The 24407-nt window shown below is 46.4% G+C and overlaps 1 protein-coding gene across 1 annotated transcript; it reads right to left on the bottom strand.

The window, feature by feature from the left end:
* Window positions 1-344: 344 nt before the first annotated feature.
* Window positions 345-23652, bottom strand: LOC111838774 (microtubule-actin cross-linking factor 1, isoforms 6/7-like). Its single transcript, XM_023802074.2, has 28 exons — window positions 21220-23652; window positions 18329-18463; window positions 18014-18217; window positions 17681-17906; window positions 17348-17574; window positions 16752-16874; window positions 16512-16613; window positions 16287-16388; window positions 15323-15496; window positions 14998-15153; window positions 14169-14366; window positions 13932-14060; window positions 12658-12843; window positions 11654-11809; window positions 8469-8675; window positions 8233-8352; window positions 7982-8151; window positions 7012-7171; window positions 6594-6773; window positions 5204-5476; window positions 4388-4576; window positions 4181-4286; window positions 4002-4093; window positions 3697-3859; window positions 2654-2802; window positions 2479-2553; window positions 2067-2178; window positions 345-1794 (listed from the first exon to the last, which is right to left on the bottom strand). The coding sequence occupies exons 1-28, from the start codon at window positions 23650-23652 to the stop codon at window positions 1733-1735; spliced, it is 6609 nt and encodes a 2202-aa protein (XP_023657842.2). The 3' UTR covers window positions 345-1732.
* Window positions 23653-24407: the final 755 nt, after the last annotated feature.

The following is a 24407-nucleotide window of genomic DNA, read 5'->3' as shown; positions in this document are numbered from 1 at the left end:
TCGGCCTAAACACTGGCCTAAATGCCGGCTTAAATGTCGGCCTAAACACTGGCCTAAATGTCGGCCTAAACACTGGCCTAAATGCCGGCTTAAATGTCGGCCTAAACACTGGCCTAAACGCCGGCTTAAATGTCGGCCTAAACACTGGCCTAAATGTCGGCCTAAATGTCGGCCTAAACACTGGCCTAAATGCCGGCTTAAATGTCGGCCTAAACACTGGCCTAAATGTCGGCCTAAACACTGGCCTAAATGTCGGCCTAAACACTGGCCTAAATGTCGGCCTAAACGTCTGCATCACCCAGAATTCACCAGTGATATTTAAGCACATTGAACTCGACAGTACATAACATGGTAAAAGGGTTTTATTTTGAAATTTGCACTGCATTTCAAAACATTCTGAGGATTTTCCTTTTTCCTCTAGTCCTGCTGTCCTTAATCCAACATGTATGCAGTGCAGAACTTTACAGTTAACATAGTACAGTGATAGGGTGACCAGATAATCCATGTCAGGGAGGACACTTTGAGCTACTTCGGGTTTTACAAACTACTTTCAAATTAAAAGGCTCCTGTGCTCGGCTAAATAGTTCAGCTCTTCTTGTGCTTTGACTAGTTTGTTTCCTTAACTGAAAGACTCATCCAGCTGTTTCATATTAGCATTAGTGACACATGCATGATTATAGGAGACTGACCAATCAGCACACAGCAAGAACTCAGTGCTCAAGTCAAATCCAGGTCCGTTTAATTGAAATGGTAATATACAATTCCTGTCCTAGCTCAGAGTGTCCTCCCTGACATGGATTATCTGGTCACCCTATACAGTGACAATGAGCCTGACGGTAACACTCACCACACAAGCACAATTACAACCAAACAATCGCCTCCTACAACAACTCGCACAAAGCTTTGTATTTAAAACAAAAGGATAATAAGAACAAATCTTGTTTTAACTGTTTGTATTTCATTTTATTTCCTGGTGTAATCACTCCTCCACTTTACCATGAATAAATAAATAAAAACAAATACAGGCTTCTTCCATCTCTGGAAGATCCATGAATGTCAGAGTTCTCTGATAATGAATATAAACTACTTTTAACCCCCCCCCCCCACACACACACACACACTGCACCACATATCACTCACAAGTTCACAGTCAGTTATACAGGGTTTAAAGTATCCAGTTCAGCCCTTTTGACTTGAACCAATTAAAATGATTATTAGTCTTCAAGGTTACAATACTGACCAGCAGATGATCATAATGCTCATAGGCAGTCTATTCAGTTTAATCCCACAAGTTAGCAGAGCTGAGGCAGGGCTAACAGAAGCTACAGCTAGCAGTGAAAACACATGCAATGAACTGGCTTAGACTTCCCAGTAGTAATAATATCAACATGTACAAATTCCTCTTCTACTTTTTCAAAATTCTCACGTGTCACATCACTCACAAGGAACGGAGATAGTAATCAGGGCTCTGGTCTCACAGTGGAGCCGTCTTAGATCATGGCATCAGTGCCATGACACCAAATCCTGCTTCGCTGTAGGAGCAAATTAATAATCCTGGTTTTTCCATACTGCCAGTAAAATAGGTAAATAAATCTTTAAATTTATTCACAGGAACAGAGTAGAAAGCACTTGAATTGTCTGGATTACAGAGATGTGACACTGCAGTCACTTTTGCACATTTGCTGCCCCTGTGAGCTTGGACACGCTGCCACCTGCGGTTGTTTGCACCCTCCTAGACATCAGCACCTCTCTTCCTGCTCAGTTTCCGCCGACTGCAGCCTGTTGGGCCAGATGCTGCGGGCACAGAATTAAATTCTCAGAAAGATAAAAATGAATATTTGCATACTGAGGGTACATTTTGCCTAACTGCTGAAAAACAGAACCCTAACCTCTAACTGCTGAAAAAGAGCCCGAAAGTATCTATTATTCAGTTTTGTTACAGGTGAGTTAAGAATGAAATATATGCATTGAGCTGACAATGTGAAAATCTTGTGAGCTGCTTAGACAAACTTGTGTTTATATGCAGTATATTGTGTGCTGAGGAGACTGGGGGGGGGGGTTCTCACCTCGGCAGGGGTCATACTTCAGAAGGAACTGATCCAGAGCCATGTAGACATTTCCGAGCCGAACCAGCACCAACCCAAAAAGCCTTCGAACTGAGCATTCAGAGTCCCAGAACTGTGGTAAGCAGAAAGAGGCCAGAACGTGCATTTTACGTTTCCTAATGCTGATAATAACAAACGGTTTCTGCATGCAGTCCTAAACCCAGCTAAAAAGCAGCAGGTGTGGAGAACGCCAGCCACAGTGCTGTGAGAGTGAATGCCCTCTTTGGGAGGTCTGGGCAGACCTTCCTATGAACAGGGCCAGTATGTAAGTGAACATTCATGGAGTGTTACAGACAGTCTATTTGAAGAACTGTCAGGCCAGCTGCTTGTGAGTCTCAGCATAAGACTCATGCATGCAGGTGCATTGACTCACCTTATACTTATCGCCCCCCAGTGCTTCAACCTGGAACCGCTTTGCACATCTACACTGCACTACTTGTCTGAACATCTGTGACCAGAGAGACACAGACAAAAAGGAAATAATTTTGCCGTTCTTACTGACTCAGGAATGCTGATGTTTATGTGAGTAAAAATAAAATACATGTCACCTCGTTTTCCATGCTGCCCCTGTCACTGCTGAAATGCCAGTGGTCCCTGCTGGAGAGTAGAGCTGCCACAAACTGGTAGTAGTCGATATAACCATCCCGGTCAAAGATGTCTGCCACTGCCACCAGTTCCTGTTGACTGGTGGGAAAGTCTGAAAGAACAAAGAACAAACAGGACTAAAAGGGGCACATTACTTACTAAACCGAAGACTAGTAATCACACCTAGAATATATTTACTATCCATATCATGGTGACTGAACAGCTACACTTTTGTGTCGTACCACTGATGCATACTGAGCATATCACCGCTAGTCATGAGGAAGCCCTCTCTTTGCCGGGGGCATCTTGCTCTCTGTGAGACGCACACATAGGTGAGAGCAAGTTTTGGGTCAGGCAGCATCCAGCACACCTGGCACTGTTGCCGGTAAGGGCTCCCTCAAGGGCACAGCAGTGGCATCACTCTGCCAACCACGGGATTTGAATCCGCAGCCTCATGGAGAGACATTCCTATCCCACTGAGCCACCCTGATAAGGTCTGACTCAGACAGCCTCCCAGTGAGAACCTCTTTAATCTGGGCTGCTCACACACCAGCACAGTCCAGCTACCTGGCACATTTAGAATTTAGTGACCAGTGGTCATTGTTGACACACCACAGCATATCAATGAAATGTGTCCTCTGCATTTCACCCATATGTGACTTTCGTGACATAGCAGGGGACAGCTAATTCAGCACCCGGGGAGCAGTGCTTGGGGGCGGGACCTTGCTTAGGGTATCTCAGTGGTACCTTGCTGGTCGGGGATTCAAACCAGCAATTTTTCAATTACAAGTGCGCTTCCCTAACCATCAAGCCACCACTGCCTCCACATGTATCTCACCCCCCCAGTGCATGTTCACCACTCTGTGAGGTCATTGTTGGGACACTGATATCATTATCTAGAAGTGTTCACATTGTGAGACAATTGTAAGCTTACTATGAAATCATCGTGCAGCCACTATGAGCAAATCTGTATAAAGTATGGGAGGATTTTAATGTGTGAACATACTGGTATCCAGAATTCCCTCAGTGAATTCAAGCCGCCTGATCCTGCCATCTTGGTCTCTGTCAATGTTCCGGAAGACTTCCATGAGGCTGTCCTTCCGAAGGTGGAGCCAGAGCATATACCTCTGCCTCCATGTTTCAAAGTCAAAGGCTGGGGCCTCCTTCAGCTGCCAAACAAGATATAACATCACATCCAGAAACATTTTACAGGTATCAGGGGAAATGGTCTCATTACAGTAGAGAGCAAATAGTTACAAGACAATTAACAGAACAAATAAATAGATTAACAGCTCCTGTGCTCAGCAGTACCTCTTCCAACCTATAGAGGGCATCACTAAGCTTGCGTTGGTACAAAAGGGAGCTTTGCCACACTTTCTGCCACTGACAGCAGCATTTCTCACCTGTGAATAAAGGAGGTTGCCGTGGTTACATCTGACATGGAAAATTCATGTTGGTGAAAGAGAGACACACCATAATTAATGACTCACACATTCTGAGTCTCTCTCCAAAGTTGTTCCCTGATGTTTTCTTCCTGTAGTTCTTGGGCATCTGGTCCACATCTTCCTGCTTGTGTTTCACTTCCTCCATGAAAGCCTGAAGAGAAGGTGAAATGCTTGTATGGGAAGTAATATGGAGCAATATGGAGGTCACAGAACACCAAAAGAGAGAGAACCAATAATCAAGAAGAGTCATACATAGTGCTCAGAAATCAGTGCTCGGAGCTGCATGGGCTGCTGGGGTAGAGGGGCGGCTTCACGCTGAGCCAGTCGAGACTCTGCCCACTGCAGCCAAGACTGCAGATCTTGCAGCTGTATTGTGCCCTTCTGCAGCTCCTCTAGAGCTCTCTCCAGTCTCTGCTCATGCTGCTTAACCCATGTCAACACCTGTATGCACGGCAAACACAAACATGAGGTCATCAGACCACTCTCCACAGGTTGCTAAGATTCTGCAGACGTCGATACAGTGTTGCCAATTTAGTGACTTTATTACAGGATTTAGTGACTTTTTGACCTTCCCTAGCAACTAAAAATATTATCCAGCACCTAGCAACAAATCTGACGACTTCTCGCAACTTCGGCAACCTCTATTCTTGTTGTCAAGCAACAGCAAAAATCACCTTTCACCTATCTGACATCACGTCTGCCTTTCTCAGTGCTTTAGTGCTACTCACATACATAAAAGTAATGACTGCCCTGTGTAGAATCAGCTGTTATGACACAGAAGTTGATGTTCTATAGACCAAACAGACACTATGCAGCTCAGCCAGCGACACTGGAAGGCAGGCAGGCACCTATGGCTGTGCTGTGGGGTTAAAACTCAGGAACACTCCATAGGTATCAACAGAAAAGTGGGCATATCGGGAAACTTGCATATATTGATCATTTTAGGGTGCTGTCTTGTGCCCAGTAAGGCAGCTGCAGATCACCATTGACAGAGGGTGAGGATGCAGCAGGACGTGCCCAGTAAGGCAGCTGAAGATCACCATCACCCTCCCGCTGAGGTGAACCCACCTCTTGAAAGCGCTCTTGGAGACTGGCAACCCCCAGTTTGATGGAGGTGAAGCCGTCCGGGTGGCAGACTCTGAGAATGGCCTCTCCCAAGCTGACCACCCTGTCCACGTCCTGGCGCTTTCCCTGCATGGCCTGCATCAGCTCCTTCTGGCTTTGCAGAAGTGCCTGCAAAGGGGGCTCCTCTTCTGGAAGGAGGCCGCGGTAGTGCAAGCCCTGCTCCAGCCCGGAAAGCCAAGCCCGCAGGCGCTGCACCCAGCTGTGAAACTCCTCAGCCTGGGGTGAGAGAAGGTCAGTGAGTAACGTGTTGAACAAGCATGGGCCATGGGTGAATGTTTGTTTTTTTTATTTTTATTTTTTTTTATTGAGCGTCAATACAATTTACAACGGTGGTACAAAAAGATCCATGCCCATTTTCTTTTTCATTATTGCCCCCTAATCCCACTCCCCCCCCCCCAACAAATTATGAAGAAATATAATTAATAATAAGGAATATTGTGCACACATAATTATATTTAAAATTAAATGACAAAAGCAAAGAAAAAAAAAGGGGCCCCTATGGAAAAGTGGTGATGATAGAAATAAACCTAATTTAATTTAATTACCAAGCACTCATGTAACGCACTCTCCAGGTGTTATGTCCAAGGAATCTATAAATGACCACAAAGGGTTCCATGTGTCACCAAATTTTTTCATGGACCCTCCAAGGGAAAATCTAATCCTCTCTAATTTTAAATTAAACAGTACTTCTTTTATCCAATGATTATACGAAGGGGGCAAAACCTCTTTCCAATTCAGGAGAATTAAACGTCTTGCAAGCAACGTGCAAAATGCCATGGCATGTCGGGCAACCGACGGCAAGCCATTTTTAAAAGGGATACCGAAAAGCGCAGAGAGGGGATGTGGGGTAATCTCAATACTATACACCTTTTGAAATGTACTGAATATTTTAGACCAAAAATTTGTCAATTTTGGGCATGACCAAAACATATGTACCAGGTCAGCAGGAGACTGATCACATCTGTTACAGGCATCATCCACACTAGGGAAAGTTTTAGACAGCCTATGGTTAGTGTAGTAAACTCTATGCAAGAGTTTACATTGGATCAGTCCATGACGGGCACAAATAGAAGAGTTGTGAACCGTTGCAAGAATGTTGTCCCACTGGCCTTCATCCACCGTAAACCCTAGATCTCTTTCCCACAATTCTTTTGTTCGTTGGGGGAAAAATAGTGTGAATTTTTAATACTGAGTTAAAAAAAAAAAAAAAAACATCTGATTTTGTTATAACAATTCAATGAAAGTAAATTTTAGTAGTAAATTTAATGAAAGCAAATTAGTGCAAGTAACCTTTATTGTTCCATGGTAGTACAGGTGAGTGGGCTCTGGGTACCTGTTTGAGGGCCTGCTGTAGGCGGAGCTGCCTGGTAACAGACAGGCCACAGACCCTATCCCAACGCTGGCTGACATCCTGCAGCTGTTCGCACAGGCCGCTCCTCTCCATCACCTCAGTAGCCGAGCGCTTCAAAGCCTCAAAGCTCCCTGCTCTCTTCCCCAGCTCTTGCTGGAGAACCTGTCACCATGACAACATGGTTTCCCATAAGCCAAGCAGCAGTATCTTCCGCAGAAAACTACAGCCATGGTCAGGGGACTAGCTAGACATTCTGGGCCCCCTGACAAAATGTCACCTCGAGGCCCCCCTTATGTTATATAATTTTATGCATTCAAGAGCCCCTGTAAAGTGCTAGGTCCCCTGAATTTGTCAGGGTATCCATGCCCCCCGACGCCCCTGGCCACTGTAATGGTGCTACCTTATGTGAGTCGACCAAGTGGGCCACCAGACCCAGATCCCCATGCACTGGATCCTGCTCATCAAGCTGGGGTTCTACCTGCAGCAGCCAGTCAAGGATGCCCTGCAGGGCAACATCTACCTGGCCCACCTCGAGAAGAGCCTGGTCTAGCTGCTGCTGCCTGAAGGAAAGAGGTTCTGTAATGTTAAAATAATACAAACTCACCAAACACATAGCAACAGCACGCACAGTAACACATGCAGAGAAGACACCACATCTTTATGATGTACTGAATGATCTCGATGCGCAAAATGGGAAACAGATGGATGCATGGACCCATAAAAAGCTTGCTACTCTTCTCTCTACATTTCTACCTGCCCACTCTCCTTTTGTCCTCTGTACCTGTCCACTCTCTTCTTCTGTGTCTACTCTGGCCTGTACCTGTTCACTCTTTTTATTTGTCCACTGTCCCCTCTACATGCCCATTCTCCTGTCATTTGTCCCCCCTCCTCTGCTACTGTCCATTTTCTGTTTATCTGTTGCTCTCCTTCGTACCTGTCCTCTCTCTTTTTATTTGTCTCCTTTACTCTGTACCTGTTTGTACCTGTTTCATCTGTACTTGTTTGCTGCTGTACTATGTAAAGCAACACTGTCATTCTTTTTGTCCCCTCTCATCTATACCTGTCCACGTTATTTTTTTGTCCACAATCCCCTGAACCTGCCTGATCTCTTTTTGTTTGTTCACTCTCCTCTCTACCTGCCTGATCTCTTTTTGTTTGTCCATTCTCCTCTCTACCTGTCCACTTTCTTTTTGTTTGTCCACTCTCCTCTCTACCTGCCCACTTTCTTTTTGTTTGTCCACAATCCCCTGAACCTGCCCGATCTCTTTTTGTTTGTCCACTCTCCTCTCTACCTGCCCGATCTCTTTTTGTTTGTTCACTCTCCTCTCTACCTGTCCTCTTTCTTTTTGTTTGTCCACTCTTCTCTGTACCTGTCTACAGTCCTCCCACAGACGTAGTCCCACTTATCACGGATCTTGCCCAGCAAGTTTCCCAGTTTCAATGTGTCAGCTGGCAGGGTGGCTTGCTCACGGATGGTCCGGCAGAATCGAACCGTGGTGTAAAATACTGGCCGCTTAGAATGAAGAAACTTCTGGAACTCCTGTGGAACAGATATGACCAAATAACTCTGGCATATGTAATATGATGTGTGCACATTTGAAGTGGAGGGTGAACTAACTACCTTATGGTCAATCAGCAGCCGGTTGATAAGTCCTGGGTCATTGCTAATCTCCAGATCTGCATCCAGTCGGCTCTCTGCTTCCTGCAGCCACTCCCAGAATTCAAGCCACGCCTCCTTGAACTGCCAAAAGAGGGCACCAGGAATCAGAGCATTTTGACTATAAGATATGGTTTGCAGTGCTACTGGGTGGGTCAGTACCTTCTGTCCGAGGTCTGTACTTTTATGTGGGTTAGTACCTTCTCAGCTGTGAGACGGGCCTTCTCCAGATGTTGGTCCCGGTCCAATGAACTCTGTACAAGCTGGTCCCAGCGGGCATGCACTCGCAATAGCAGGCTCCGTATCAGAACCACATCCTGCTCCAAACTCATAGAACTCAGGTGGGACCCATCTGTTTCCAGAACCAGGACCAGGTTCCTGTGTGAATTCAGCCCCGTCATAAACTCCTGTGGAAAGAGTGATGAGAGATGAAATGCAAAGAGGAAGAGAAAGAGAAATGGAAAGAAACAGCATAAGAAAGGAAGTTTGTCTCTTCCTGTCCAACAGCGTGATCCTGACTCACTGTAATATGGCACAAAGAAGGAATATGGATGAACATATACGTACGTATACGTAAAAGAAAACTTGCGGGCAAGGGATCTCACTGATAAAAATAAAAATTCAGAAGCTGTATGGATCAAACTTGATGCTAAAGATTCAAATGGCCTAATTGTCGGGGTTTGTTATAGGGCACCTAATGTAGCTGTAGAGGAAAGCAGAATATTATATGATGATATCAGGATTATGAGTAATAAAAATGATGTGGTGGTTATGGGTGATTTTAATTTACCTGGGATACAGTGGGACACAGTCTCTGGCTCTTCTGAAAATGAACTTGAGATGGTGGAATTAGTACAGGATTGTTTTTTTACTCAGTTTGTTAATACTCCTACCAGGGGAGAAGCCCTTCTTGATCTCGTTTTTTGTAATAACCAGGATAGGATTGGAAAATTAGAGGTTTTAGACCCATTGTACGGCAGTGATCATAACATGGTTAAATTCGAGGTTAATTTTAGTGTCCGAAGAGCAAAGTCTAAATTAAAAGTATACAATGTTAGGAAGGCTAACTTTAATGGAAACTGTAAACTGGACAGAGTTAAATAGCAAAACAGTTGAAGAGGCATGGGAATTTTTCAAAAGCACATTGTTGCAAGTGCAGGAGGACTTCATACCTGTTTCCAGCAAAACTAAATCTAGGAGACGACAACCAAGGTGGTTTACTAAGGAAATTAAGAATAAAGTCAGGAGGAAAAGGGCTCTGTTCCACAACTGGAAAATAACTAATGATTTCAAAATCAAGCAGGAGTATCTAAGTCTACAGGCAGAGTTAAAAAATGACATTAGGCTATCAAAGAGGGATGTAGAAAGAAAAATTGCATTGGAGGCTAAGCATGACAGTAAAGGTTTCTTCCAATATTTTAACTCCAAGAGAGCACTAAAAGCTGAAATCACTAATTTGCAGGATAGTAAGGGCCTTATAATTGATAACAAAATTGATATGGTAAACGAGTTTAATGATTATTTTTCAAGGGTGTTCACAATAGAGAACACAAGTAACTTACCACCAATTAATACGAATACAGCATCGTCTATGACCAATATATGTATAACTGAAGTTGATGTGATACTAAGCCTAGCTAAACTCAAAATAAATAAATCGCAGGGGCCTGATGGCATCTTACCTATAGTCTTAAAAGAGATGAGGGATATTATTAGCCAACCTTTGACTTTAATATTCCAGAAATCGTTATCTGCGGGTGTGGTACCATCAGATTGGAAGCATGCTAATATAACACCCATATTCAAAAAAGGGGATAGAAGTAATCCAGCAAACTATAGGCCAATCAGTTTAACTAGCATTACTGGAAAAATAATGGAAGCTATAATTCAAGTGAAAATGGTAGATTACCTAGATGCAAATAACATTATAAAGGATAGCCAACATGGATTTAGGAGAGGTAGATCCTGCTTAACAAATCTGCTTCAGTTCTTTGAGGAAGCTACAAGTGAAATTGATCACAAAAAGGCCTATGATGTGATTTACTTAGATTTCCAGAAAGCCTTTGATGTTGTCCCCCACAAACGGCTCTTGTTAAAGCTTAAAGCTGCAGGAGTTTTAGGAACTGTGGCAGCTTGGATCAAAAACTGGCTAACTGATAGGAAGCAGCGAGTAGTTATTAGAGGCACTATGTCACAGTGGGCCTCCGTTCATAGTGGGGTACCGCAGGGTTCAATTTTAGGACCACTATTGTTCCTAATTTACATTAATGATATTGACACGAATACATACAGTAAACTGGTTAAATTTGCAGACGACACTAAGGTGGGCGGGGTAGCAGATACTAATCTAGCAGCAGAGAGGCTTCAACGGGATCTGGATTTAATGTAAGGTAATCCATGCAGGGAGCAGAAATATACAGTACAGATATTTTATGGGTTCCACTGAAATAAAGGTAGCTGATTACGAGAAAGATCTCGGTATGTATGTTGATGCTTCCATGTCCCACTCTCGCCAATGTGGGGAAGCAATAAAAAAGGCGAACAGAATGTTGGGTTATATCTCTAGATGTATGGAGTTTAAGTCAAGGGAGGTGATGTTACACTTATATAATTTCTTGGTAAGACCCCACCTAGAATACTGTGTGCAGGTTTGGTCACCATACCTCAAGAAGGACATTGCTGCCTTAGAAAAGGTGCAACGAAGAGCTACGAGAATGATTCCTGGTCTTAGAGGAATGTCTTACGAGGAGAGGTTAGCGGAACTGAATCTGTTCAGCCTTGAGCAAAGGAGACTAAGGGGGGATATGATTCAGGTCTATAAGATTCTAACGGGTCTGGATGCCGTTCAGCCAAATGACTATTTCAATATTAGTCTAAATACTAGAACTCGTGGCCATAAGTGGAAATTAGCGGGAGAACATTTTAAAACAAATTTGAGGAAGCACTTCTTTACACAGCGTGTAGTCAGAGTATGGAATAGTCTTCCTGCTATTGTAGTGGAAGCTAAAACCATGGGTTCCTTTAAATCAGAGCTAGATAAGATTTTAACAACTCTGAGCTATTAGCTAAGTTCTCCCCAAACGAGCTTGATGGGCCGAATGGCCTCCTCTCGTTTGTAAATTTCTTATGTTCTTATGTTCTTAACATTTTTGAATAAATTTGCATTAAGTAAAATATAAATCCTAAAAAAATGGCAGCATTTCCAGCCAGCAATGTCCTCAGCCGGGCCTGGACTAACCCCCCGTCTGGGCCTGGACTGGACAAACCCCCCCCCCCCCCCATCTGGGCCTGGACTGGACAAACCCCCCCCCCCCCACATCTGGGCCTGGACTGGACAAACTCCCCCCCCCCCCCCCCATCTGGGCCTGGACTACAGTCTTCACACCTGATGCTGAGCCATCTGGAGCAGCACGGTGTCCAGGATGAGGCTAGGGGGGGGGGCCATGTTGAGTGCTTGCTCCGCCTGGATCAGCCAGTTGATGCACACCTGCAGGGAGGCTTGGAAGGCTGTTGCCAGGGTAACCATCTGCTCCAGCCTCAGCTGTGGACAGTAGAAGGAAATGAAGGAAGAGACAGCATGTGGCTTAGCTCAGCTTCCTCAGTGAGCCATGCGTCCAAGCACTGCATCGTATAGAAAATTAACTGCTCTGTTGGAAATTAATCATAAACGCGTTATCTTACCAAGCTATGCTTATATTAATGTTACACGTATAATTGCCTTTGAAATATGAATTAATATTTGTATAATATATGAATGGAAAACACTGAAATACCGAAAACCCAGAGACAACTTGACTGCTTCTGAATTCTGAGCTGTAATACCTATCCATTTTCTGAACCCACTTGTCCTATTCAGGGTGACAAGCGGGTACAGAGTCAATATGTGCAAGGCAGGAAATAACCCAGGATGGGGCGCTAGCCCGTCGGAGAGCACACGCACCATTCACACACAGATGTAAGGCAGGGGATAACCCAGGATGGGGCGCTAGCCCGTCGGAGGGCACACGCACCATTCACACACAGATGTAAGGCAGGGGATAACCCAGGATGGGGCGCTAGCCCGTCGGCGGGCACACGCACCATTCACACACAGATGTAAGGCAGGGCATAACCCAGAATGGGGCGCCAGCCCATCGCAGGGCACACGCACCATTCACACACACTTTTCCATTGCAAGGCACACACATATAATGGACATTTAAAGCCAAACCTTCTATTTGCACAAAGAAAAAAGAGAGCATGCAAACACGGACAACCAGAGTAGGATCCGAGCCTCCTGCCCTGGAGATGCTAGAATACAGGACTACCCCTGAGCCACAATGCTGCCCAAAGTAAATATCAACAATGTAATAAAGAGACCAGCTAGACAGCCATCTCTCTGTTTCTCACCTTCTTCTCCTCCATCCTGGTGTTAAGTGTGCTCCACTTGTTCTGAAGCAGAGTCAATTTCTGGAGAGTCTGTCCAATGCTAAGTCCACCCTCACCCTCCTCTCCATGAGGTGGCAGCATGGTCTGTCTCTGCTCCAGGAGCCGATGGAACTGATCCATTCGCTGCAGAAGCTCCTCCTGCAGTGCCTGTATCAAGAACGATTTCATGGATTCACAATGTCTGTGTGCACCTGCACACAGTGGCAGGCAGGGTTCAGCTAATTAGCAAAGCTAACTTTTTCGTTAGCAGATTCGTGTTTCTGCTTTGAACATAAGAACATAAGAAATTTACAAACGAGAGGAGGCCATTTGGCCCATCAAGCTGGATTGGGGAGAAGGCTTAGTGAATAAAGTTTCATGGTCAAAAACGCTTGCAAACTATAACCATACATTTTTGATATGTCTGTTGTGAGTGTGCCTGCAACAGTCTGTCTGGCATGCTATTGGCTGACTACAGATAAACACATCATGTGATTGGTTGATAACTTGTCAGATTTAAGACTGGGTTAAATGTAAGTGAACAAAGATAAAGTCAATTTAAACTGCAGTACCCTGAGCCAAGCGGAAAACAGGGGACTGTAGTTGCCAGACTGTCATTGTAAATAAGAAACTTTTTTTAATGCTTTGCCTGGTAAAATAAAGGTGAATGAATGAATGAATCACAAAGCTGGATTTGTAACTTAGCCGGATAACTGTTGGATTTAAGGTACCCGACTTTAAATGGACTTTAATTTCATTCACTTACATATAGCCCAGACTACCTTAAATCTGACAAGTAATTTGGCTAAGCAAGAAATCCTGCTTCGTGATACAGGTCACAGGTTGTATTTTCCAGATTCTGACTGGCAGAGCTGTAGACCATTACAGAGCTGAGATCCTCCTTATTTCCAGGTAAATGGCGCCATGTTTGTAGTCCCCAAGCAGCTTCACCCGAGGACAAAATGTCAGTATTGAAAGAAAGTTTCAATGCAGAATAATTTTGGAGACTCTGCAGAATGCAATGATAATTGGGTTAGGGTTATGGGTTAGGGGTTATTTGCTGAATTGGGCGATTTTGACGAATGGGACTTCAGTATTAAACAAGTTAATAATATTTTCAGCTCTCTAGGTGTGTTTTTAAGGGTTTCAGAGTCAAAAACCAAACCAAAGCTAAATTCGTAAAATTACTTAAGTTAATTTTTTGTTAGCTATGCCCACTACTGCTGCACAGCAGTGCGCATTTAAGGGCTTCGTACCAAATGACGCTGCAGCTGTTCGCGGCCAGTCTCCGGCAGGCCCCCAGTAGGCACGGCGTCTGCCAGCTGCTTCTCTGTGTCACTTAGCCACTGAATACTCTCCTCCAGTTCTCTCTGGTATCGTTCTGCCTGGTTAACAGACAGTAAACAAGCAAGTTATCAGCCACACTTTCTAAATGAGTGCCTTGTATTGCCTTTCCTCTTATCTCATTTTCAGCGCCTCCTGTCTCCAGGAACCTTCAGCAGTGCGGCCTCCAGTATTTTCTGCTGCGCCTGGACCTCGAGTAGCAAACTCTGCCAACTATGATTGAGAGTTTCCAGTTGCCCCTGCAGGTGGCTGGCCCTCTCCCCCGAGCTGGACTCCATGAGCTCCCAGCCAGCACCACTGATATTTTCCATCATGGAATTACGTGACAGTAGTTCATTCTTCAGGACCTGAGAGGTAAGTAAAGAAGATGAAGGCAAATATAGACGTATAATATGACATCAAACCAAAAAGATTATTTGCTGTTCACACAGTGTACATCATGGTTTTCTATGTGCAATTATTATTATTATTATTATTATTATTTTATTTAACTGTGTGCTAATTTCTGCCAGCATATCTATGAGAATTGCCAGTGAAATTAGCATTCACTTTCGTAAATTTGTATTATGAATGTATGTTCCTATGTTCTATAGTACTTTTTTAAGTAGGAGATTGGAATTTTTTTATGCGATGTGCAATACTACTAATAATCAATAATATGTAGAACATATACCTTTTTCCTTCAGATAATCCATGAACATAACACCAATATCTCCATGCATTTCGACCAGTCAGATGCTGGTAATACAACCAGCTCCATTTGTTTATGCTTTTGGCCCTGCTAGTAAGTAGGACCATGTCAGCACATGTACATTTTGTGTATGGCTAGCATCCTTTGCAAAGGAATACCGCAAGTTCATGGTACGGCTCGGGTACAGCTTGCTTCTTGGTGCCATCGGTGTAGGATGTGTAAATACCTATGCCTGGAGGCAGGTCTGTAGATGTGCAGTGCGCATGAAACCAAAGAGGGAGGCTTACCCGGTGCTGGGCGAGCTCCATCTCGATTGTCCTGGGATCACAGCTGACTGCTTGCAGTGTGTCCAGGGAGATGTGGGTCTGGCACAGCCAGGACTGCAGCTCAGACAGGATGTATTCAAATTGACCCAGAGCCAACAATGCACCCTGCAGCTGGTGCTAAAAAGGCAGCAGCAAAACAAATTGGTGACACTGAAGACAAACATAAAGAGAGTGTTTACTACTCTCCTGATAAGAATGGTGAGCAGTGAATATAAGAAGCAGTGAATATAAGAAGTAGAATATGGATGAATGAGAATTATGGAGCCACAGACTTGTGTGTGTTTACTTGTCTCTGCGTTATCTTGGTCCCCAAATGATCCCATAGCTCCCTCAGCACCGTGAGCGGCTCTTGGATCTTATTTTTCTCTGCAAGGTCTGTAGTCCTCTTTAAGAGCGCTGCTTGCTGATTGGTCAGGACCTCCATGTTGATCTGCTGTTGATATACACCTGCTCTGTACAGCTATATGAATAGAGATACAGGAGACACTTAGTACAGCTGCGTCAGCACAGGGAAAAGACAGCCAAGCTTTGGACATTCACCCTGAAACAAAATGCACACAAGAAAATACACAAATAAATGCCATGTGCTCACATGCAAGTGTCCACAGACAAACATTACATGCAGATACATAGCAGTGCCATGCAAACACGAATACATGCAAATCCTCAACAATACCATGTGAACACTAACACATGCAAATATACAGCAATACCCTAAAAATACATGCAAAAACAAATACACAGCAATACCATGCAAACAGGAATACATGGAAATACACAGTAATACCATGCAAACAGGAATACATGCAAATACACAGCAATACCATGTAAACACATGCAACTAGACAGTAATACCATGCAAACAGTAATAAATGCAAATACACAGCAATACCATGCAAACAGGAATACATGGAAATACACAGCAATACCATGCAAACAGGAATACATGCAAATACACAGCAATACCATGTAAACACATGCAACTAGACAGTAATACCATGCAAACAGTAATAAATGCAAATACACAGCAATACCATGCAAACAGGAATACATGGAAATACACAGCAATACCATGCAAACAGGAATACATGGAAATACACAGCAATACCATGCAAACAGGAATACATGGAAATACACAGCAATACCATGCAAACTGGAATGCATGGAAATACACAGCAATCAATACCATGCAAACAGGAATGCATGGTAATACACAGCAATACCATGCAAACACAAACACACACTGCAACCTTGAGCTCCTCCATCTGTTGCATGACAGTTCCAAGATCGACCACCACAAGGGACATTTCATTGAGCTCCCGCATGGCACTGTCCAGGTAATCAAACATGTTCTGGGAGAGACATAGAGACCAGATAATCAAAGTAAGAAAAAGCCCTGTTAATCATCTAGACAGATATGGCGAGGGGCACTAATGAGCTCAGCAGCGTGCTGGCAGCGCCTGCAGAGACCTTACCTGCAGGGCATGTTGGTACTGCAGTGATGTCATCAAGGCCTCTTCCAGTCTTTCCTTTCTCTCTCCACATGTCCTGCTGAGCCTGTCCCAGGCTGTGTTTATCTGAAGGGTTTGGCAGAAGAAAACCCCAAAAAACATCAATTTTTGGAACACTGCCTTCATCCTGGTTTCTTGTTTCTCTTTTTTGTTGTTCTCCACTGCCAGCTCCTCTCCTTACTCATGCACTCCTCTTCCACTCACCTCCTCCATGGTTTTCACCACCTGTTGTTTGTCTGTTTCTCCGCAAGCAGCAATGAGATCAGCACCCAGTGTGCGCAGAGCACCCAGTTTCTGCCACAGCCCATCTACCTCAGCCCTAATGGACTATAGAAGGGAAACGAAAACATAGAGTACTTAGAAGCTCACCCAAAACAGAAACACCCCACTGAGGGACACCATAGTAGAGAGACCATGCTGAGAGATACCAGCGCTGAGAGAGAAACCAGGAAAGTGCTTCATGCTTTCATCACAAAGCAATTCCTGGGAGCAGTGTGTGGCTCAGTGGGCTAAGCTTGTATGCCTGTAATCAGAAGGTCACCAGTTCAAACCCAGCGTGGGCACGTCTGTGGGTCCCTGAGCAAGGCCCTTAACCCGCAGCTCCCTGGGTGCCCCAACAGGTGGCTGCCCTTGACAGACAGCTTACTCTACAAAGAGCAAGTTGAGGGAAGTGTAAAGACATTTTCCCCACAGGGAACTATCAATTATTATTATTAGTAGTAGTACTGCAAACCGAGACGGATACAAAAAGCCGATGTATTACAATTCCTCCCGCCTGTTGTGATGCATTAAAAGCTGACCTCTGTGATTTCCATCTGGTGCTTGATGAGGACTGGGTCAATCTCAGGAGCCTCCAGCTCCTTCACCGCAACATGTGCGTCTCGCAGTGTGTCCTGGAGCTGCTCTGCCTCAGCCCAGAAAGCCTGTGCCAGATCCAGGGCTGCCAGCAGCTTTGCCTCACGCTCGTCTGCACGCTGCCGGATTTCATCCCACACGCTCTGCAGCCGCTGCAGCTGTAGCTGCACTGCTGCGTTACATAAAGGCGACTTACAATCATTCATATCAGTAACTCATTATTATTGTTACTTCATAAATTCAATATGATTCTGTAGATCTACTACTTTTCATCTCACTCTGGGTTTCTGGGTAGGCTTCTTTCCCCCAAGTTGCCATTTCCTCCCCCTGGTGACAGAGGACACTGTAGCTTGGAAGCAGCTTGTCCAGCTCCCATCCAGCTGCACGGTGGACTGCAAGTTGCTCCTGAATCTTCTCTACCTCCACAGCCACTGGGGGGCGCTGTCTCAGACGCAGTGCTGCCCTCTCCAAGGTCTCCAATAGAGATCCTATCTTCTCATGGAACTACATGGAGAAGATGTGAATATTTATGTGAGTGTAAGACTTACAGTTATAGTTCAAGCGAGAGTAATTGGAGTGTGATTGGAGTGTAATTGGAGGCTGGGTAGTACCTGTGAGGACTGACAGATGGCCTCCACCAGGGCTCTGCCATGACTCCTGACCTTCTCCATGACAGCCACATAACGCTGCTCTGCTGAGCAGGAGCGCTCCCTCATTGTCACCTCCTCCAGGGCACCAAGGCTAGCAAGCTGAGACCCAGTCAGGAGGAGCTTGCTGATATAGGCCTGGTGCTCAGAAACACACTCCCTTAGAAGCTGGAAGAGAGAGGAGAAAGAGCACTGATTTGTCCAGGTTTTGTGATAAATCTGTCTTAATGTGTTTGTCCGCACAAGACAGAGAAGCATGTCCACACACACACACCTCACCCTCAGCTGGTCCTGCTGCTGTGTCAGCTCCTCCAGGCCACATGCTGGTGACAGCAGATGAGCGATGCTGGACTCCATCTCCTCTAGCCACGGGTCCAGTTCTGCTAGGGTTTCTCTCCACTGGCTCATCAGAATCTAGAAGTGCAGCATGAGTGAAGCTTGCTGAAGGTCAGGACACCAACCAAAACCATACATGACACATTCACTGCTTAACAACATGAAAATAACATGGATAAAATACAGTAAAAAAAAAATGGGAACCTTTGTAAGTTTTATAATGTCATATGCTTTTAAAAATGTTTATCTCTGAGTTTTGGTGGTTAAGTGTCACCATTAATTACGGCAAGCAAAAGCCTACCCATGTAATGATTAAACCCCACCCACATCAACTTTAAAGCCCGCCCACACTAACCATAAAACCCACCCACAGGAAACTTTTGCCACATAATGCCCCTAAGTTGCATTTCTCTCGATCCTGCAGACATAATGAAATGAAGCTGTTCTTACACGGTGCACAGACTGCTTCCATTTGCATACTTACATAAGAAGCGGCTCTTGATCCCTCACCTCCAGTAAACAGCCTGTTCCGCCTCCTCCATCTCTCTGGCCTGCACTCACTCTCTCGTCCCTGGGCATGCGCGCCTGTGTGTGCACCCTTATTTTCCTGTGTGTCTGTGTGTGCAGGAGCTGCTCTATGGGGGAGATATGATCCAGGTATATAAGATTCTAATAGGTTTGGATGCTGTTCAAACAAATAACTCATGGCTATAGGTGGAAATTAGCGGAAATTATGTAGAGTATGGAATTTTCCTGTTAGTGTAGTGCAAGCTAAGACCTTGGGTTCCTTTAAATCAGAGCTAGATAAGATTTTAAGAACTTTAAGCTGTTAGGTGAGTTCTCCCCAAATGAGCTCGATGGGATGAATGGCCTCCTCTCCTTTGTACATTTCTTATGTTCTAATGTTCATCGGCTGCTCCATTCCCAAAAGGTCCTGCATGTCTCCAGTGTAGCGTGAGAGGAGAGACCAGTGCTCTGTAATAATTAAGGCCCTTAGTGATTCTATTTTAGGAGAATAAATGAGTTCATCCTGAACTGGGTCAGGGACAGAAGCCGAGAATAGGGGGTAATGAAGAACATAGTGCGCCACTTAAATACTGAACAACTCACACAGACATGTGAACTGTTAAAAGTAAGTGCCGCTGCTGTTGAATTCTATATTAAGCACACTGAGGACCTACGTAATTCTAAATATTAAATTGGGAAAGGGGCTATATAATTACAAACTGAACACAAATAACTGTAACAGAGCCACAATCAGAAATTCATACAATATTACGGACACTGCACCATTCAAAAACAGTACATGAGCAAAGACACAGCACAATAACACAGAGAGAAGAACCGAGGTGACTCAGTGATGGGCTGCATGCAGCCTGAATGTCATGCCCGTGTTGTACAGATTTTCTCTGGGTATTCTAGTTTCCTCCAATAGTTCACTGTTAGGCATGCATATCTAAATTACCCATAGTGTCCATGTGTGAGTCCTTTGATGGACTGGCATTCCATCCAGTGTGTCCTATGATGGACTGGCATCCCATCCAGTGTGTCCCTTGATAGACTGCCATCCCATCCAGTGTGTCCTATGATGGACCGGCCTTCCATCCAGTGTGTCCTATGATGGGCTGTCATCCCATCCAGTGTGTCATATGATGGACTGGCATTCCATCCAGTGTGTCCTATGATGGGCTGTCATCCCATCCAGTGTGTCCTATGATGGACTGCCATCCCATCCAGTGTGTCCTATGATGGACTGCCATCCCATCCAGTGTGTCCTATGATGGACTGGCATTCCATCCAGTGTGTCCTATGATGGGCTGTCATCCCATCCAGTGTGTCATATGATGGACTGCCATCCCATCCAGTGTGTCCTATGATGGACTGCCATCCCATCCAGTGTGTCCTATGATGGACTGCCATCCCATCCAGTGTGTCCTATGATGGGCTGTCATCCCATCCAGTGTGTCCTATGATGGACTGCCATCCCATCCAGTGTGTCCTATGATGAACTGCCATCCCATCCAGTGTGTCCTATGATGGACTGCCATCCCATCCAGTGTGGGGATATGTTTCCTACCCTCCGCACAACTTGCAATTTCAGGGTTAGCAGATAGAAAAGATAAAACGCAAACACACCACCAATCAGAAGCTAGTTGAGCAGCAGACCCTACAGTACAGCCTGATTTGTAAGTATGTGCATTTCTGTGTGATACAAGCTGAAGGGTGACTCATAGCTCTGCTGTAGCTTGCTGCTTTGTGTGTTCATACAGGAGCTCTCACACACACGCCAGCACACACACACACACAGGAAAATAAGGGTGCACACACAGGCGCGCATGCCCAGGGACGAGAGAGTGAGTGCAGGCCAGAGAGATGGAGGAGGCGGAACAGGCTGTTTACTGGAGGTGAGGGATCAAGAGCCGCTTCTTATGTAAGTATGCAAATGGCAGCAGTCTGTGCACCGTGTAAGAACAGCTTCATTTCATTCTGTCTGCGGGATCGAGAGAAATGCAGTGTGGGTGGTTTTAGTAGGAGGTGGTACATAACATTGTTTAAAATGGTTTCAGAAAAGGAGAATTGAGCTGAAAGAGGAATGGACTGTGATGAGAAGCACATTAATGTGTATCTACACAGACAAGATGCTCCACTACTCCATAGTGTGGCTAAGAAGATGGTGTTTATGAAGACCACAGTGTGTATTTGTCAGACACAAACACATTTGCGGACTGATATGGACACACTGTGCTGACACCTTCACTGACAAATGTATGACTGACGTAATCAGTGTTTGACATGTACATTTGGCACGGGCAGATTTCAAAGAGCTGCTCTACCTTTATGAGGGGGTTCTGCTCCTCGACCTGCTCTGACGGCTGCAGTCCATCCTCCACCTCTTTCACTTCCCCTTGTTCGTCACCTTCTCCTTCTACAACACTGGACCCGCAGTCACATGGCCCCAATCCGTGCTCCCACTGGTCATCTCGAAAAAGCTCTTGCAGGACTGCTGGCTCTAGCTCTTCCCAGTGATCCCAGCTGGGCAGGCCTGGTGCTCGCTCAGACCCAGATCCATCAGAGTCCCAGTCGCTTTCTCCGTTCATGGAGCCCAGCACAAAGTCCACTCCTGATCGACTATCTTCTGAACTAGAACCCTGGGAATCTCCACATGCACTGCTCTGCCCTGGAGCCAGTGTGAGGCGCTCTGGAGCAGCCAGGTACACAAAGCTGTCTGTGGAGAGAAAGTCGCTCTCCTCAGGCCAGGGCTGAGGCAGGGCTCCGGGGCTGGGTGGCTCAGAGCCATCCAGGGAGGGGGGCTTGGTGTCTTGCGGAAACGGGGTCAGTGCTGACACTGCCAGATAAACAAAGCTGTCTGTGGTGACAAAGGCATCAGCCTTCCCCTCCAGGGTGGGGCCACCCAGCTCCTGCTTGGAGGGAGACAGGGGGAGGGGCAGGTCTCTGCTGCGACGGGAACAGTCCACTTTCCCATTTTGCAGGTCAACGCTCACCTCCTGCAGCCTGATAGCCTCCTTCTCCTCCCCCCCCTCTGAACAGGCCTCCTCCTGGCCTTCACTGGCTCCCATCTGGAGGCTTTCTGTATTCCCAGCATCCTGCGTTTCCATGGTGACACCTTCCCTGACAACTCTACTCCCTGGCAAGGCTTCCTCTGATGTGGTGTTAATGGTGTCCGTGCTACAGTCCGGCCTGCCACCATCTGACAGTGCATCCAGCCCCCCCAGGTTGTCTCTTGTGCACACCTCCAATTCCCGTGCAGCAGTCCTGTCCTGCCCTTGTTCGTTAGGACTATGCTGCTCTAGGAGCTCCAGACTTGGCCTGGCTCCTGGTAATGTCCCGGGCCTGCTTGAGGCCCGCCCCACCATGGGGAACGTGGGGCTTGTCAGACCCACCCCTTCCTTAGCCTCCTCTCCAAGGCCCTCCAGCTCCAGGTCATCAGACCCAAGCTCAGACCCGGGGCCAGAGGGGGGCTCTGAGCCCCCAAACCCAGCGGGGGGGCGCAGCAGTGGCCAGCGGCCCAGGGAGCCCATGTGCAGGGGGTCCCAGCCTGCCATATCGGCCCCCCCTGCCATCGGCTCCCAGAGAGAGTCCACCTGCCGAAGCAGAGCCTCCCAGGTGTACTCATCTGTCTCCTGTCTTCCCTCACTCCCCTCATCTTCCTCCTCTTCCTCCAGTTGCTGAAGCCCCCCCCACTCCCTGTCACCTAGGCGCAGCTCACCAGCCACACTGGGCCTTCCCTGTGGGAAAACTGAGGCAGGGCCAAGCAGGCAGACTACCTCATCCACACCACTGTGCTCAGCCAGCAGAGGGGGCAGTGGTGGCAGGATGGGGAGATTGTGGAGCACGCCGCCCTGGCTCACAGTCCTCCTGCGTCCCATCAGCCTACGGGGCCAGGTACGCTCTGTAGATGAGGGGCAGAGTGTGGGCGTGAGGGGAACCAGTGGAGGAAGAAGAGGGACTTTATCACCATCCAATTCAGAAGCCAGAGCATCCCCTTCAGCTTCAGCATCCCTCTTCAGTGCCCTGCAGGTGAATAGCGGCTGAGGCAGTGGGGCAGAGCCGAGCCGTACGGAGGGAAAAGTCTGTCTGGAAGGGGAGACTGAAACCGGTCTCAGATCACTGGCTGGGGTAGTGTTCAGGGTCTGGGAGGGAAGGCAGGATGCTGCTGGGTTGAGTGGAGGGGTCTCACCCCTCTCCGAGAAAGAGATCAGAGTGGGAGGACTGTCAGTGGGGGATGCTGTGCAGCGAGCAGGTGGGCTTCCCAACACTTGTTTTTCTGTTGCCTCCTCCATAAACTCTGCAGGCAGGAAGGTCTTCCAGGACCGGCGACTTTGTTCATTCCGTTCAAAACCAATGGATCGCCTGGCCCCCCCAAGTGCAGATGAGCAGGATGAAGCCCCCGGTGACACGGAGGCCCCACCCTCTCCAGTGGACAGGCTCAGGGGCTCTGCACTCAGCTTGAGGGCATCATAGATTTGCCTCTCGTCAAGCTTTCTGCCTGAGCCAGGCCTAGATGCGCCCACGGCTCCCAGGGTGCCTTCTGTGGAGAGGGTGCTGCCTTCACCCCCCCCAGAGGCCAGTGTGCTAGAGACAGAGCCCTGGTCAATCTGCTCATTGATGCGCACGGTATCGTAGATGGAGCGCTGGGGGATGTAACAGTCCTCGATGGCCCCATCCTCTCCTTGTCCTTTCCCGAGGCACCGGGAACTATGGTGGCCCCGTCTCAGGCAGTCAGGCCTGCTCAGTGGCTTCCCCATGTCTTCTTACAACTTCTGTTAAGACAAAAATCTGCCTCTACAAGTAAAAAACTGCCCCACAGGCAAATCACTTTGCTGATATTGAAGGACAAGCCCTGCACATAAAACTGTCCTGACAGTGAAATTAATTATAGACAACTATCAATACACTCCATCAGCTGTTAAATTACTCCCGGTGAGTATACCCCCCACCCGCCCCCCACACACACACATATGGGTATATCCAGAGTAGCTTGAGTATTGATGTTTAGTTAATCATTTGTGCTCAGTTCCAGGGTGCTGGCAGACAATCACCTATCAGAGCAGGAACAGGGCCAAACCTACTAGCAGTTCATATAGCATCTCTTTGAGTCCATCTGCCACACTGCATCCTCTTTTGCTCCCTGGGGTAACATCATGCTAATATTAATAAAGCCTGTGTCTTTCAGCCGTACCATGTCCCTTTCACACTTACTGTGCTAATGTTATGCTATTATCAACCCTCTCAGGGTCCCTCAGCCGTACCATGTCCCTTTCACACTTACTGTGCTAATGTTATGCTATTATCAACCCTCTCAGGGTCCCTCAGCCGTACCATGTCCCTTTCACACTTACTGTGCTAATGTTATGCTATTATCAACCCTCTCAGTGTCCCTCAACCGTACCATGTCCCGTTCACACTTACTGTGCTAACGTTATGCTAATAGCAACCCTCTCAGTGTCCCTCAGCCGTACCACGTCCCTTTCACACTTACTGTGCTAACGTTATGCTAATA

Source organism: Paramormyrops kingsleyae, chromosome 14 (assembly GCF_048594095.1).
Source record: "Paramormyrops kingsleyae isolate MSU_618 chromosome 14, PKINGS_0.4, whole genome shotgun sequence".
Lineage (NCBI taxonomy): Eukaryota > Metazoa > Chordata > Actinopteri > Osteoglossiformes > Mormyridae > Paramormyrops > Paramormyrops kingsleyae.
This window is presented reverse-complemented; position numbering and strand designations above follow the sequence as displayed.